The sequence below is a fragment of the Peromyscus californicus genome, unplaced genomic scaffold (assembly GCF_007827085.1).
Source record: "Peromyscus californicus insignis strain IS unplaced genomic scaffold, ASM782708v3 Scaffold_3__1_contigs__length_106647218, whole genome shotgun sequence".
Taxonomy (NCBI): Eukaryota; Metazoa; Chordata; class Mammalia; order Rodentia; family Cricetidae; genus Peromyscus; species Peromyscus californicus.
In genome coordinates, this window is record NW_026294551.1 from 34,592,568 (window position 1) to 34,609,456 (window position 16,889).

Consider the following 16,889-nt stretch of genomic DNA (forward strand, 5'->3'; position numbering starts at 1 on the left):
AGCACCGGAAATCTGGAGGCACCCAAAACCTTTCCATTAAATGACATGTCAGAATCTTGATTTGCTGCTTAGTGGTATCATCATTTGGGTACTTGTCACATCTGCCTTAACCACCTCCCTGGAGGCTTTACATGACAACCGACTGATGTCTACCCTTGCCTGGCTTCTCGTCAGTCCTTGGTGGAGCTGTGTGGCAGGGGTGAGGACCCTTCTGTAGTCTGGTGCCTTCCCACCCACCCTTCTCCATGGCATCATGGTACAACCAACCCTCCCTTTCCAGCCCAGTACCAGGAAGTGCACACCTGGGGGAGGAGTATTTCGTTTTTCTACCATCACAGTGAACTGATGAAGCTTCTGCCGTATTAAGCAATCCATCATAACAGTTGTGACTGGTTAACTTTAATTTGTCAAAATAAATCTGCAGTATTTTGCATGTTAGTAATACAGTGCTGGTATTGACAGGTAAAATCATCATCTGCGTACATAGAAACCTTCATTTAGGAGCACACCTTAGGAGGGAAATGAATACACAGTAAAAGGTAAATGCAGGCCAAGCAGCGAGCCCTAGAGCAAGCATAACAGGCTGGATGTCAGACTTGAGGATTATCTAATACAACTGTTTAGCTGCCAATCTGATAAAGGGGAAGCTCTCCACCAGGTTCCAACCAGGAGGGAAAACATACTCTGCCTTTCTGTAGAGTGGTGGCCGTCGGTGCCTTCAACACATGGTTGAATCTGTTCATCAGCATCACAACTCAGTTTCAGTTCCAAGACACAGGAGGATCCCACCATACAACTTGTTTGTGCCCCTTTGTAATAGCCTACCCTCACCCCATCCTGTCATCAACTCTCTCCCTCCCCAAAGAAGACACAACGTGGCTTTATTATTGCAGACAAGCTTAAGTGAATAGAGTATGCATACAAAATAGCATTTTAACTGAAGTCATACATGAAGTCTCACTCCTGTTTACAATGAATTGATAAAACAATCATTTCTAGTATATATCTTTTTTTTTTCCCCATAAGAACTAATACTCTCAGATCTTATGACCACGCTGTCACCTGGGGGAAGGGCCCATACCTGCTCACTTAAGGACTGCTCCCTGGACCACTGTGGAGGAAGCCTGGGCTGTCTGGCCATGAAGGATCATGACTGCCAGCAGAACAGAGATGACAGGGCCCAGCAGACAGAGCACATGCCAGGAAATGAGGGTTTCCTCCACATGTGACCACTGCCCTCCCAGGTCTCAGCAGTGCCATGCCTGGGCCTTCCCCACATGAGCCCTTCCAGTAGCTCACACATAATGATCTACATATTAAAAACAAACCAACTTTCAACTGTGGATAAGAACTGTTGTAACAAAGTCATAGCTACATATTTTTCTCTACATTTTGTTTATTGAGACAAACTAATTAAAAGGCACAAACATAGGGCATGTTTACATGGACATTATAACAAACATATACATTAAAAGTGTAGGAATGTGTTGCCTTCCTGCTAAACAGAAAGTTCCTAAGCTTTATATATACAAAAGTTGTACAATTTAATGTCCTAAAGTACAAAAGATCATTTATAAAATTATTTTACACTAGGTACTATTTATTTTAATTTTTTTTTTTTTACTATGTAGTTCATCCCCCTAGAACTGTTTTGTATAATGACACACAGATACCTGTCCCTGATGGAGGAAGTCTGCCTCAGATGCAAGGTATTTTGATGTTTGTACTGACACAGTGGGGTATAAACGGAAGTCATCTGGTGTGAGTCCTGCATGCATTCTGCAGGGCTAACAAAACTCATTTCCATTTCTCTCAACTGCAAGATTAAAAATGAAAAAGACCCAAAACATATTGCAATGTAAAAAAAAAAAATTACAGCAACTTGGTTTGAATGAACTCTTCTTTAACACAATGCTTTAAAAACATGAAGTGTGGCATGATGACGTAAAGAGTATCTGTTTCCCTAGCTTTTGGTTTCTACCGTATGTACAGGGATAAAGCATCCGGCTAAGAAACAAAAGCACATGTCTCAACGTGCACAATCATTGCTGGGTTTCCATGGAGCATGCAGACAGCTGCCTCCCTGAAAACTCCAGAAAGCGGATACAAGTGTTTTCTTAAAGGAAAAAAAAGTGATGTCCATATTTACAAAGTTGAACAAATCTGCACAATACTTGATTAGACAGAAGGAGGGAGAAAAGATACACTCTGCTTGTTCTGAAGGGGCATCCTACCTAGTTAGTGGTTAGAATAAAAACTGTATACAATTTAATATAAGACATAAACTCTAGTGAGCGTCTAACACATCTGTGCCTGTTGTGACATCAACAGGCCTGATTGGGAGAGAGGAGCCTATCACATCCCAGTGCCTCCAATTCTTCCAATTTAAAGCAATAGATTTCAACTGCTCCAAAGTCCTCGTGCTCCTGAACAGGACCCACCGGCCTGTACGGGAGCCTGCCTGTGTGCACACCTGACTTCTAAGTCAGCCGCAGCTTTTTCTCATCAAAACACAATTTGTTTTTGTTTTTTTTTAAAGTTTTTGTTTTTTTTTTTAAAAAGTCAACTACAATGCTATATTCCATCAGGATTAATATGCTGAGCAATATTTACATCTCCAAATATCAGGTCACAATCCCTATTATATGTTGAAGTTAGAATGATAAATTATCATATGCTTTGCATATCAGAGCTGGTATCACCTTTCCCATAGGGAATGCTGCCTGAAATTAACATATTCCCAAAGGTAAAATGCATATTCTCTGAAATGCATTTTATTATGACAATGCATCTATTTACTCATACAAACAAAAAACACAGACAATTCTACACTAGCTCTCAGTCTGTGGGTTTAGAACTTCAGGTTAAAACCTTCCACCTTGTACAGAGGGAAAAGCTTTGCTAGTGTTTACAATAAAATGATTTTGTAGGATTAAAAATAATAATTAAAAACAAATAATGCTTTTTTTTTCATTTTGAAATGGGTTTTATGATTGGTTTTAATTCTGGCATTTCACCTTGCCAGCTACTATCCTGTTTAAGCAATGCTGTCAGCTAAAAGGTTTCTGATTAAACTAATGTGGTCCAGTGAGAAGTTACACATATACCCTACTTTGAACAACCCCAGCCAAATTGGAGCAAAATGCTACTACACTCTTATTAACTAACATAATAAAACCTCCCAATTTCATAGTCTGCTTTTTGCTTTAATCAACTAAAAGTAAGTTGCTGGTAAATATTTACTTTAACCCATATTTTGACTTTATAATACTGTTTACCAAGGTGGTGATGTAGGCAAAGCTTGGGGCAAGAAAGGCATGCTTTCTACAGGCCTCATTGCTATATTGAGAGGAGCAGCTAATGTCATAGGTGTGGGCAGGTTCATGGGAGATGTGATGGTGACAGGGTGTGCTATATTCACCGGGGCAGTTACAGGGGTGGGGAGGTTGACTGGGGTAGTGAGTGTTAAAGGAGAGGTCATGGATAATGGACTGGTTATGGTTACAGGATGCCCTATGTTCATCGGGCTGGTTATATTAACTGCACTTGAAACATTTACTGGACTTCTCATGCTCATTGCAGCTGCCACTGTGACTGGGTTTGACATAGTCCCAGACGACACAGAGGATGTTATATTGAATGGAGTAGTGAGAGTCACAGGGGTCGTAGCAGCCGTGGAGGTTTGGCACAGGTTGGCAGCTTCTAAAATGAGAAGACAAAAGGGACTTTAGACTCTCAAAACTATAAGCAAAATTCAGCTTCTGAATTAACTTCTCTTAATTAAAAAGAACATTTAATAAATCAAATTACAGTTTCTACCAGTGATCAAATACTGAGAGGACCTTCTGAGCACAGTCCTGGGGCCAGGGATCCACTGTATGAATCTCTTCTCTGATGCCTGGAAGGACTTGGGCAACTCGTTCAGCCCTGAACTTTTGATTTCAGTTCAGACTTACTTACCTACCTCAGAGATGCTGAGGGGACCAGAGACTTCTGCAAGGCACTCTGGGGAGCAGAGGTGCTAAGCAGTCTAAGTGTCCTCACTGCCTTCAGGCCACTCTCCTGAGTTCTAAGCCTTTCCTGGGAAAGTCAACCACCAGCAGGCCAGCAGGAAAGGCTTGTCTACACAGAGCTGTGCCAGTGATTTCTCAAAAGGCACACTGTAACTAGTAGAGAGGTGTGTGTACTCATGAACACACAATATTAAAAGGCTTCTGAGATGCGAAGCCACATTCTGTTGAGGTTTTAAAAATGGGGGAAGAATGATAAACACTGTTTTAGTGTCTGTATGAGTTAGAGGAAAACTAAGTTAAATAATGTTGTAGTTCATAATGGTTTTTTTTTTTTTTTTTTTTTTTTTGAGATGGGGGTCTCACTACGTAGCCTTGGCTGGCCTGGAACCTGCTATGTAGCCCAGGCTGGCCTCAGAGATATGCCTGCCTCTACCTCCCCAGTGCTGGGACTAAAGGTGTGCGCCACCATGCCTGGCTTAAAAAGCTTCTCATGTTAAGGGAAAAGCTACTAGTCGATAGTTGTGTTCTCCTTCTTCCCTCTCACCCCTACTTCCTCTTCTTGCTAATGCTGATCCGATCACCTACTTCATGCCCAGTATCATTTAACTGCACACATTACACAACCCACCAAGCATACCAAGTAGGACCAGCTCAGGCAGGGAACTCCTGTGGCATGTTAGGGAACCCCAGTCCTTTTTATTCAGCAATGCCTGAGCAGTTCTTGAAAAGATCCCTGGGGTTGGAGAGTTGACTCAGCAGTTAAGAGCACATGCTGCTCTTGCAGACAACCTGGGTCCAGTCACCAGCACCTACATGGTGGCTCAGAACAATCTATAACTCCAGCTCCAGGGGACCTGAAGCCCTATGTCTGGCTTTTGCAGGCACCAGGCATGCATGTGGTGCACAGACATACAATAATCAGAAAGAACATTCATACCCATAAATAATAAATCTTAATTAAAAAAAAAGATTCCTGGAAGGTGACATCCCACCCACCCCCTCAAGAAAATTCAGCACCATCTAACAATATGCCATGAAATGGCAGTGGGGAGACAGAGCTACGACACTCACTCAAGTCTCTAGCTAGAGGAGGTCTGCACAGGGTCCACAGAGGGATCGAACTGCTTCAGGTCAGTCCGCAGCCCTTCTCTGATGGTCTGACCTTATCTGGCATGCTCTGCACTACATACCACGAGTTGCAACACAAGACTGACAATGGAAACCATCTAGGGAGGCTTTTTTTTTTTTTTTTTTTTTTAAATAGATTGCTGGGATATTCAATAGTGAAACTGAGATGGAACCTGGGAAATTTATAAAGTTAAAAAGCTTCCTCAATGAGAATCTGATTTTCATCTAGGTTTGGGAATTTAAAATTTATGCAGGTCTAATATTTAAAGAACATTTCCGGCTGGGTGTGGATCTCTGGGTTTGGGGCCAGCCTGGTCTACATAGGGACCTCTAGGGCAGCTAGGGTTACAAAGTGAGAAAAACAAAACCACACAAACAAAACAGTGACATTTTTAAGTCAAGTTTAGGTTTTCATTAGGTTTTCAATATACCAGTCTCCTCTCTCCCAAAATGTAATGTTTACTAACACAGAGAGAGACTCCAGCTACAAATGGGAACACAATAGCATTTTGTTTAATGAAGGTCAGAAGATGAGCCAAACAATCAAGTCTCATTGTGCAAAGCAAACTGAAATACAACAGGGAACACAAATGAACACAAATGCAGCAAGTGAGGATGGAGAAGGCCGGCCCACTGGCTTCCTGGGCGACAGTGTCACTGCTGACGTGCTCCTCATGCTCTGTCTCCTCTCCAGTCTTCTTGTCACTCTAGAGGATCAAACTTTTGGTACTGGACATAGAAGGCAAGTGTTTACCACTGAGCTGTGTCCCAGCCCTCAAGCATCCTCTTACTATGACTTCACTTTTACTCCTTCTCTGGTGAAAATATCCTTCACAATAGACTTTCAACTACTACACGATTATCATCATCTCAACTTCTACAACCAAGTCCTCAACAGCAGAGGTGCAGATAGGTTAAGGTAGGGCCAGCCCTGTGAAGGGCTAAAGGAGATGAAAGGTGAGACCAAAAACTAAGAGAAAAGACAGCAGGACTGTAAGGTCTGAATTATGCACCAAATAATCAATGCAGGATCAGCCCTGAGAAACAGAAAATCAGCTATGAGAAAGTGAACTTACACAAGGATAGCTCATCTACCTCAAAGTGGGAATATTTTAGAAATTAAAAAAGGAGCCTGCCGGGAGATGATGGTGCACACTCAACACTCGGGAGGCAGAAGCAGACCATCTCTGTGAGTTCAAGGTCAGCCTGGTCTACTAAGCAAGTTCCAGGACAGCCAGAGCTGTTACACTAGGAAACCCTATCTTGAAACACCCCACCCCCACCCCCCAAAAAGAGCCCATGCCAGGAATAGTGGCGCACGCCTTTAATCCCAGCACTGGGGAGGCAGAGGCAGGTGGGTCTCTGTGGGTCTGAGGCCAGCCTGGGTTACAGAGTGAGTTCCAGGACAGCCAGGGCTACACAGAGAAACCCTGTCTCAAAACAAAACAAAAAGGAACCCTTAAAACAAGGACACTGACATACAAAGGATCTATAAGCACACCAACCTTGACTGTTCATGTAACAAAAAGTAAATCCAGAGAAAGAAAAAGGCAGGAAGCACTGACAACTTTTATTTCCCAGTAATAAAAACCTAAATGGAAGCCCTGTTGCCAATAATTAGATTATACCAAACCCTGCCCAGTAAGCAGCATTGTGAAGCTAGACTCCTCCACTGCTGTGCTCCCCTTCCGTCCCCTGGAGTACTAATCAAACACTCCTTGAACCACACCCGGAGCACGGGAAGCCCTTCTTACCTTTCTTTCTTGCTTTGACAGCTTCTTCCCATAGTCTCAGTGTCTCCACCTGCTTCCCTGGCCAGCTTGTCACATGCTGTTGCTGCTGCTGCTGCTGCTGCTGTTGTTGCTGCTGCTGCTGCTTCTGATTGCTGGTCTCTTCACTCATGCATGCTATTCCAAAGACAAACCACAAACATTGTGTTTACCCTGAAAAAGTGCAACCATATTTTCAAACCCAAACCTAGGAGCTAGAGATATAATCAGTCAGCTGTTACAGTGCTTGGCTAACATGCAGGAGGCCCTGGGTTCCAGTCTTAGCATAAGATCCTGTCAAAAACAAAAGCAAAGAAACCCAAGCCAGAAGTGATGGTGCACACCTTTAATCTCAGTACTCAGGAGGCAGAGGCAGTTAAGTTAGGTCTCTGAGTTCTTGATCAGTCTGGTGGTCTACACTGTGAGTTCTAGGCCAGCCAAGACTACATAGTGAGAACCTGTTTCAAAAATAAACAAATAAACAAACAAACACACCCAAAGCTACATGCTTGGACTCCTTGTGCCTCTGTGGCCACTGTCATTTAACTAATAGCTCTTAATGTAGTGAACCTTTTCTCCTGCTTGTCTATACTAAGCAAAATAAATAAGTTTGCTAAAAGTCAGGAAACTGATGGCTCAGCAGGTAATGGCACCTGGCACCAAGCCTGACGGCCTGAGCTCAACCCCTGGGACCTATGTGGTGGAAGGAGAAAACCGACTTCCTAAAGTGTTCCTCTGACCTCCACACTTGCACTGTAGCATGTGTGTACATACACACTAAATGAATAAAATATCATTTTCAATAACCTATAGAACTAGAGAAAACTGATATAAAAAAGAAAATAATTCTTTGCTATATTAAAAAGGAATTATCTTTGAAAAAGGAAGTTGGATGTTTGCATAGGTTCAATATTTAATAAAAAGGAAGTTGGATAATGTTAGCATGGGTTCAATGTTTAATAAACTATTGAATATATTTATTTTACCATAAAGACATAAATTAAAAGTAAACTTTTATAAAGTATAGCATGCTAGATAATAAACTCGATATACGCACAAAAATGCAAAAGTGGATGGGATTAAAACACATTAAGTTAGCCAGGTATGGTGGCACATACCTTTAATACTAGTACTTGGGAGGCAGAGGAAGACAGATCTCTGAGTTCCAAGTCAGCCAAGGCTACAAGAATAAAACAAACAAAACAAAACAAAATTAAACTTTCCCATTTACTGAAGCCATTCACGACCATTTATTTAAAGAGTCTGGCCAGGCGGTGGTGGTGGTGGTGTACACCTTTAATCCCAGCACTTGGGAGGCAGAGCCAGGTAGATCTCTGTGAGTTCGAAGCCAGCCTGGTCTACAGAGCAAGATCCAGGACAGGCACCAAAACTACATGGAGAAACCCTGTCTCAAAAATCCAAAAAAAAAAAAAAAAAAGAATCTGATATTGCATGAAATATATATAGGTATACTAAGTATTAAATTTTATCTTCAACTCTGAACTTAAAGCAAGCCAAATCTTTCAGACCTTCAAATGTTATGATATCCTCCCTCCCTCCGTGTGTGTGTGTGTGTGTGTGTGTGTGTGTGTGTGTGTGTGAGAGAGAGAGAGAGAGAGAGAGAGAGAGAGAGAGAGAGAGAGAGAGAGAGAGAGGTCTTATGTAGCCCAGGCTGGTCTCAAACGTCTCTGTTGGTGATGCTAGCCTTGAACTCCTGATCCAACCTGGTTCCATCTCCCAAGTGCTAGGATTACAAGTATATGCCACCATACTTGGCTCAAGTTTATTATTATTGTATTATATTATTTTGAGAGAGGGTCGCAGGCTAGCCTCAAATATACTTTACAGCCAACTCTGATCTTGAACTTCTGATACTCCTGCTTCTAGCTCCCATGCTCTAGGGATACAGGTGTGAACCACCACACCCAGCTGCTGCAATTCTAAGCACCAGAATTCTTATTCAAATCTCATAAACAAAACACTGAAAATAGCTGGGATGAAATTCTGCTCTGTGGGCATAATTAGTAGTAGACAAGTATGGAACTAGAAGCACATGAATGGAGAGTCTAACAATGTTGTTTGCAAACACATGTTAAAGCACAGTTCCAAAGCCAACACGCTCTCCATTGATGCCTGCTTGTCTATTTTGGTGATGGAAGGAAACAAGATGAACGTTAATACAGTCTCGAGGGCATAGTCAAAATATCTTTGAGATATTGGAAAAGAAGTCTAGATTTCATCAATACGAAATGCAAACAGTCTGAAACATCACCTACTTTTGCTGATGCCTTGTTTACACGTGTTACAGTTGATACTTTGGCTCTGCCCATGTGTCTTTAAGTGGCTGGTGATGTATGCTGCACTCAAGAGCTTCCCACAGATGTTACATGATACCTTGCCTTCGTGGCGCACCATGTGTGTCCGTAGTCTGTCTTTGGTGGCAAAGGCAGCAGTGCACGTCTGCATGAGGGAGGAAAACTTTTTTTAAATATAGACTATCCTGTTCAACTCATTTTAAAGTACGTATGTATATTCTACACATTACCCTACCCACGTCAGCAAGCTGGCTGAACTAGTATAATTGTCATTGCATGTGTTACTGAGAATCACAGAGCATACTAAAACATCTGGTGAATTTTTGATGCTTCTATTTTGGAGGAAGAAAATACAGCAACAAGAAAATCCAAAATACATTTGGAGTAGTGGCAAGATATGAGGCTCACATTCAGTTAAAACTAGATTTAGGTCTGGGCGGAGGGCTCAGTGATAGAGAACTTCCAGCAACAAACCGATCAGGAATACCTAAAACAGTCATTTGAGTTAGCAAAATTCTCAACTTTCTCAGTATCAAAATTTATATCTAATAAAATCACTGATCTAAATATATTTGCAAATTTTCCAATTTGGTAACAGCAGACAAAAATCTAGTAAATAATAACAGTTATCCCAATGAGAACAGAAAATGCACTATAAAATTTTCCCCTTCTCTAGGCTGAAGAGATGGCTCATTGGTTAAGAACAGTGGCTGCTCTTGCAGAGGAACCAACCAGCTTTAGTTTCCAGCACTCACAAGGATGCTCACACAACTCCAGTTCCAGGAGATCTGACAGCCTCTCTAGGCCTGCTCAGGCACCAGGCATGCACATGTGCACATACATACATGCAGACAAATATTCATATTCATGGCACAAAAAACTGCAAAAGGGGCTGGAGAGACCGGCTGCTCTTGCAGAGGACCCAAGTTCAGTTCCTAGCACCCACGCAGTGGTTCACAACCTTCGGTGACTCCAGTTCCAGGAAATTTGATGCCCTCTTCTGACCTACTTGGGCTCCTGCATGCATATGGTACACATACATACACTCAGGTATACACACATACACATAAAATAAGTATTTTTTTAATTGAAAAAAAATTCCCCTCTTACACCAAAAAATGCCATTGCCCAAGGAAAGGGAAACATAGCTAAACAAAAACAATAACACTTATATTTTAAAATGACCTTTTATTATAAAAGTATATTGTCTTATATACTATAAAACTAGAATTCCAATGAAGCACATTCACTCCAATCAGTGACTGTTCAAGGACCACAAGATTTGAGTGGCTCCAACTTTCTGGACAATGTGCATCAAGTGCTAGCTAAGGATAAGTCATTTTAACTCTTACTTGGCATTTGAAGGGTCTTTCTGTTGAATGCACATGTTTTACATGACAGCTTAGGTGGTCAGGCCTGTAAAAGAGTTTCAAACAGAAGATGTAATGGAACACTCAGAGAGAAGGCTACTTATGTGATGCTGCACCTTGGCGGACTACAGGGGAGCATTCTGCAGAAAGCAAGAATTACCAACCCCTTCACCCTCAGTGCAAATCACCTTACCTCTCACATCACAGACACAATTCTTAATCCTTAACCTGTTGTTTTTCCTCTAGTCACCATCAGATCATATTAAGTCCTGATTCTTTACAACCACAAACACCCAAAGCTTTAGTTCCAATACCAGGAATAACTACCACTGTGTAACTCTAAGAGGCTTTTTTTTTTTAAAGTGAAATAGTACACACATAAAGATGGAGGTGGGGGATGGGAGAAGATCCCCCTGAAAGTTGCATTAAGAGTATCCAAGGTCATCCCAACTAATAGGAAAGTCTCTTTGATGTGCACAATGATCCTCATATCGGGTTCTCCAACTGAACTAAAAACTGGCAAAATTCTGAGTGATAAGATCCATGTGCCAAATGAGGCCTGGGTCTACCGAAGTCCCTCCTTAAACGACCTAACAGGTTAACTGCTTTGTCTTCACTAGTCAGTCATATCAAACCAGAGTTAGACCTAAAGACAGACTATTTCTCACCAACTTCCTCTTAGAATGCAGACCTACTCACATATCTTCTCACATAAACCTAGATTACAGACACAAACTGTCGCTCACTGATAGCAAAATGAAAAAGCAAAGCAAAATGTAGTACCTTGAGAAGCCTTTCCCACAAACACTGCAAGTATAGGGTTTGGTGATGCCTCCTTCATGAGACCTCACATGGTAAGTCATCCGGTCCTTCCTCTTGAAGCGCTGATTACAAATAGGACACTCAAAGGGCTTTTCGTCCGAATGGGAAAGCTTGTGCCGATTGAGGTGATACACATCCCGGAAGGCCTTCCCACACATCTCACAGGCGTGGTTCTTCTTGACAGGCTTACTGGGTTTCTTGACCGACTGGGGCACAGGCATGGCTGTGGTGCTGGCACTGCTGCTGGGGTTGGTGCCCGAGGAAGATGTAGTGACTGTTGATAAGATGCCTGCAATAGTTGAAACCAACGAAGTTCGGCTGCTGTCCCCAGCGATGGTGGAGATAAGGGGGACCACCGTGGTGGGAGTTTTCTTTGCCCGAGACACTAACTTGATCCCTGTGTGGCAGGACTGATGGCGCCTCAGGTGATAGCTGTCCCTGAATGCTTTACTGCAGTAAGTGCACACAAATGAAGTTTTGGGTTTTTCTTTTTTAATCCCAATGGCATCCTTTAATGTTTCTGGTGCAGCCTGAGGTTTCTGAGTTATTGGTATTGGAAGCAACGGTTTCTGATCAGGGGGCTCCACAGCAGAACTCAGGAGGGGCAGTAAGCTGTTCTGTGCTGCTTGCTGTTGGTGATGGGAGGCTTCGTGGGCCTAAAACCAAACATTTACACTTGAGAAACTGAGCCTCTCAGAGTGACCTTAACCACTCAGTATGCTCCCGACAACAGAGAGCAGAAGACACAGTCCAGGAGCCTGTGAGCTAGCTGCCCTCTGCAGCAGAGCAGCAGTGACCACCTGCTCTCAAGAGCTCTGGGGACAAAACACTGAAACCCGCTGCTGATCAAAATGTTTGCATCTACATTGCTGACTGCAATTGTCCTTTCAAACGGCTGACTACAGTTACACCCTATCCTGGCTCATGAGAGACATTAGTTGATGAAACCAGTGTGCATCTGACTGTCAATACAGAAACTAAGTTTAAATGATTTGTCAAAAAAAAATTACATGTCAGATTTAAGTATTTAACAGTACCTTAGATTGTGGCAACATCCAAACTCTGTACATGACCAACACGATCATCTACTTGTCTGTTACTAAGGACATAAAAAGCACCAAGTCTCTCGCTCTCTATCAGAAGAAAACTAGTGATTGAGAAAGGGCCTGCTAAGCAATGAAAGGAATGTAGCTCTGTGAATGTATACGCTAGCTGTTAAGTTTACTTATAACGCTCACTGCTTAACTCTACTAAAAGATTGGGCTGAAAGGAGAGCTGCCATTTATCAGCCGGGAGGGTATCTGTGAAGGTGGTAAAACACCTGTCAGCTCTTTCTCGGATCACGAGTCCTCTACTAGAGTCTGCATCCTTTTCCAACACTAGTAAAAAGAAACCAAACTGCAACCACACTGAGTCCACCCTCTTCCAGAAGCAGGAACCTATCAGATACACGCTTCTCTACTTCAGCACTGTAGCTGGACCACTGTTTGGAAATTTTAGAAAACGATGGAAAAAGTTCTTGAAATAGCTCTTTCTAATATGTTGTTCTTTACCAACATTATTTTTTTAATACTTGACAGTGAGCCCAAGCCCCATGCTTGAGTTGTGTAATCCTAAAAGGATCATGCTAAGAGTTCCAAATCTTGGCCGGGCGGTGGTGGCGCACGCCTTTAATCCCAGCACTCGGGAGGCAGAGGCAGGCGGATCTCTGTGAGTTCGAGGCCAGCCTGGACTACCAAGTGAGTTCCAGGAAAGGCGCAAAGCTACACAGAGAAACCCTGTCTCGAAAAACCAAAAAAAAAAAAAAAAGAGTTCCAAATCTTTTAAGCACATAACATCCTAGGAAGAGCCTATCCCATCATCGCAGACACGGTAGACAGTTTTCTCACCCTTCACACTCTGTGGTCACTTGATAAACTAAGTTCATTAAAGACACAGAAAACAAAACAAGTGTCCAAGGAAGCTGGCAGAGCGCCTCCTCTGATGGTCAAGAACATCCATCCCACACTGTTCACTTAAGGACAGATCAGCAGCTGTGCCTGGAACCACTCTCCCCCAAAGGTTAGGAGGCGTGGTATCCAAAGGTAGTGGTCTAAATTTAACAATTTTGACTTACATGTCCTTCAGGCTTTGGAATGATACTCAACAATTGTAGCTACTAATGGGTATCTTTCCAAATTCAATGCCCATACTGAATTACAGTTCACTTTTCATCTAATGTGTGCAGCTTTTAACTTGGGGGGGGGAGCTCTACTTACCCAGGTGTACTAATAGAATTTGGTTTCTATACTCTTTTGAGCTAAGTAGGATACCCCAGTTTCCATGCTGAATACAAACAGTTAAGAGCCGAAGCTAGCTCAAGATATACAATTTCACAGGCTAACAGATCACACGCCGTGGAATGCAAATCTTCTGGACAAAGTTCAAACTTATAACATTGTGAGCTATTTTTCAGTTCTAAACAACCATTAGCAGAATGGAATACTAAAGAAATTACTATCATTTTTCCAATCCAGATGTTTTGTGCCGTAAATAGTTATTTTGGCAGCATTGCTGATGCCCACTCTGACGAGGGTCAGTCCCTGCTTCTTGGGCAAAATGCTGTAGAACTACTAGAAGAATCAGTCGAAAAATTCCGAGGAGCCCAGCATTTCTCTAGAAAGCCGGCTAAGAAGGCAATTTTCCTCAACTTGTTTTCTGAGAAAGAGAGTTAAATAAAAACCATGGCCTGCCTTCAGTGAAGTGATTTACTTCTCAACCATAAGTTCCCAGTAGGCTCTGCTTTGACTAACACCATCACTTCAGAGTTTAAATTTCATCTTCTAACTCAAGGGCACAGCTCTAGCCCTGCCCAAGCCTTCCCTTTTCTGGGGCTGGCAAAAAACAAAACAGAAATGTTATTTCATCACCCAGGGTGGTAGGATGTAGAACCATGAAATCTCCATTGCCAGAGGGTAAAAGATTTTGTACTGAAGCAAATTAGCATCGGTGAGTCATATCTTGAATGTCCTGTTAGAAGAATCATCCATCAAATATTTTAAGAGCTACACTTTCACTTTCCACCATGTTATCTGGAAAGCAAGCAGGTTATTAAAATTTGCTTAAAGATATAAATTCAACAGGATGTTCCAAGAAACACAGTTTATTCTCTATTTACCCGCTGAGTAACTGAAAATGGGCACCGAATGTCTATTTGTACCTTTCCTTAGGAGAGACTGAAAGTCTCTTTCCTCATTGTCCTCAACTCTAAATTACAGCTTTTCCAGCAATTTTCACAGCACATACTACACGTCCAGGATCAAATATGAGCTTTCACATTTCCTCATCAGGCGAAAAAAAATTAATGGGTTGGCATTAACTTTATCCAGGAAAAGAATAGTCAAAATAGCTTTTAAAAGTATTTTATGGGATCTTTTAACTAGCTTCCCAAAGATGAACTGTGGGTTTCTCCTTTACATAAAGAACTTGTTTTGGTCATTCTCCATTAAGTTTCTAGATACTTGGTCTAACATTGTTTAAACCACTTCCATGGCTCATCAGTCCTTTATTGTAAAAGGACCATTTGTAAGCTTCTTCTAAAGAAGGCATTTGCCATCTCTGCACCAACCCCCATGCCAGCTAGTTCTGTATTTTTTTTTTTTTTGCCAATACATTCTTAGGTTATCACTTTATTAGCAAGCTCAAAGCACAATAAAACCAATACTAGATAAGAAAGATAAAGTGGGAAGTTCATGAGTTCCAAAATCTTAAGAATTCTCGATTTTAGTAAGTCCATTTATTTCATTAATTACTTAAAATCAAAATGCCCACACTTGAAAATATGTCTTAACACGACAAGCCAGGTTACACAATAGGTCATTTTGTGTTCTCCAGTTCCCTATATTAACTCCACCGGGATGGGACCAGATGCTGAGAGGATAATCTTTTGAAGATTCTGCATTTCCAAAGCTCTCAAGCGCCCAAGCTACGCGTCTGGAATTTCACGAAGCATTCATAGGAAAATAACTCAAAAGAGGCAGGCGCGAAGGACACACTTTAAAGACGAGCTGCTTCCTAACGTTCGGTTCTGAAGTTTCTACGTGAGCTCATCTCTACTGCTCATCAATGTATTTGCAAACAGAAACGAAGCAGGGAAAGAAAGTTCCAAACAGGGGTCCTGCATTAAAGCGGCCGGGCAAGGGGACGGCTAAAGTATCCGCTACGGTAGCTTTGAAGTTTCTAGCAAAAAAGCGAATACCCACACGCCACGACTGACTCCTCTGGGGGCTTTGTAAGCGGACTTTGCGCTCGCACTCCGCTTCCCGTCGCCCACTGGGCCGGAGCGAACGTTCCGGCGGGCCGCGAGCGAGAGGCGCTCGGAGAAGGTCGGGCCTGCAGGAGTCCCGGCCCCCGCCGCTCCCCGCCCCCGCCCGGCCCCGCCAGCCCGGGGATTCCCCAGGCTCAATGGGACGGCAGCAGAGCTGGACAGAGGCGCGGGGACCAGCTGCCAGGGCTCCGCTAGGACGCGGACTAGGCACGGGAAAAAGTTTGCAGAGGGGAACCACGCTCGCAACACCCCGGGTCGGGTACACCCGAGGGGGCGGCGAGAAGGGGGAGTGGCGGCGAAGCCAGAGATACCCGCTATTCGCGGGATGTGGGAGGAGGGTCAGAAAGTCAACACACAAGCACACACACACACACAAAAAGAGAGGTGACGCGAAAGCGCGAGCGAAAGATGGATGGGGACTCGGAGCGGGACCCGGGGACCCCCTCGTTGCGCCGCGCGGCCGGGTCGGGCGCGCAGTGGCCGAGCGGCCCGCGCTACCCAGCGGCCCGGCGCCCTCCTTTCTCTGGGCCGCCGCGGGGTGGTGACAGCGACCGGCCTCCTCCCTTCCCCTTCGGGGCGGGAGGGAAGGGTGTGTGTATGCGTGTGTGCTTGGGGGGGCCCCGGGTTCACCCCGAGGCCTGCTTCTCCCCCGCACCCTGTGAGGCCGCCTCCTTTCACCTCAGCGGCCGGGCTCCGCCGGAGCGGGCGGGCGGAAAAACAAAGGGGGATTAAGGCCGGGCCGGAGAGCGGAGCCGGGAGGGGAGGAGCGCCCGCCCGAGCCCGGCCCGGCCCCCCTGGCCCCCCGGCCCCCCCGGGGCCCCCAGTACCTGGAACAGGAACGCGGTCCAGTTGGCCTCCATGGCTGCGGCGGCCGACCCCCCTCCTCCCCACTCCCCCCGCTCGGGGAGCCTCCTCAGCCGGAGGAGGCGACAACAAAGCGGCGGCGGCGGCGGCGGCGGCAGCGGCAGCGGCGGCTCCTCAACATGGCAGCGCCGAGCGCGGCCACTTCCGGTAACCTCCGGGACGCACCACCGCGGCGGCGAGCGCGGGCGGGGGGGGAGCCCCGGCCCGGCCGCCGCCGCCCCCAGCCGCTCCGACCCCCTCCGGGCGTCCCCGCCGCCGGCGCGCCGCCTCGGAGCTCAGCCAGTGCCCGCGGGCGGTGGGGT

General features: G+C 44.4%; 1 protein-coding gene across 4 annotated transcripts; it reads right to left on the minus strand.

Annotated features, from left to right (window-relative positions):
- Positions 1–377: 377 nt before the first annotated feature.
- Vezf1 (vascular endothelial zinc finger 1) lies at positions 378–16,788 on the minus strand. 4 transcript variants are annotated; one of them, XM_052758595.1, is made up of 6 exons: positions 16,551–16,788; positions 11,379–12,073; positions 10,578–10,641; positions 9,187–9,388; positions 6,896–7,048; positions 378–3,702 (listed from the first exon to the last, which is right to left on the minus strand). In XM_052758595.1, the coding sequence occupies exons 1-6, from the start codon at positions 16,581–16,583 to the stop codon at positions 3,275–3,277; spliced, it is 1,575 nt and encodes a 524-aa protein (XP_052614555.1). In that variant the 5' UTR covers positions 16,584–16,788; the 3' UTR covers positions 378–3,274. The 4 variants fall into 4 exon arrangements, with proteins under 4 accessions (XP_052614555.1, XP_052614556.1, XP_052614553.1 ...); XM_052758596.1 differs by having other exon boundaries at positions 9,187–9,370; positions 16,551–16,785; XM_052758593.1 differs by lacking the exon at positions 16,551–16,788 and adding an exon at positions 15,659–15,778.
- Positions 16,789–16,889: the final 101 nt, after the last annotated feature.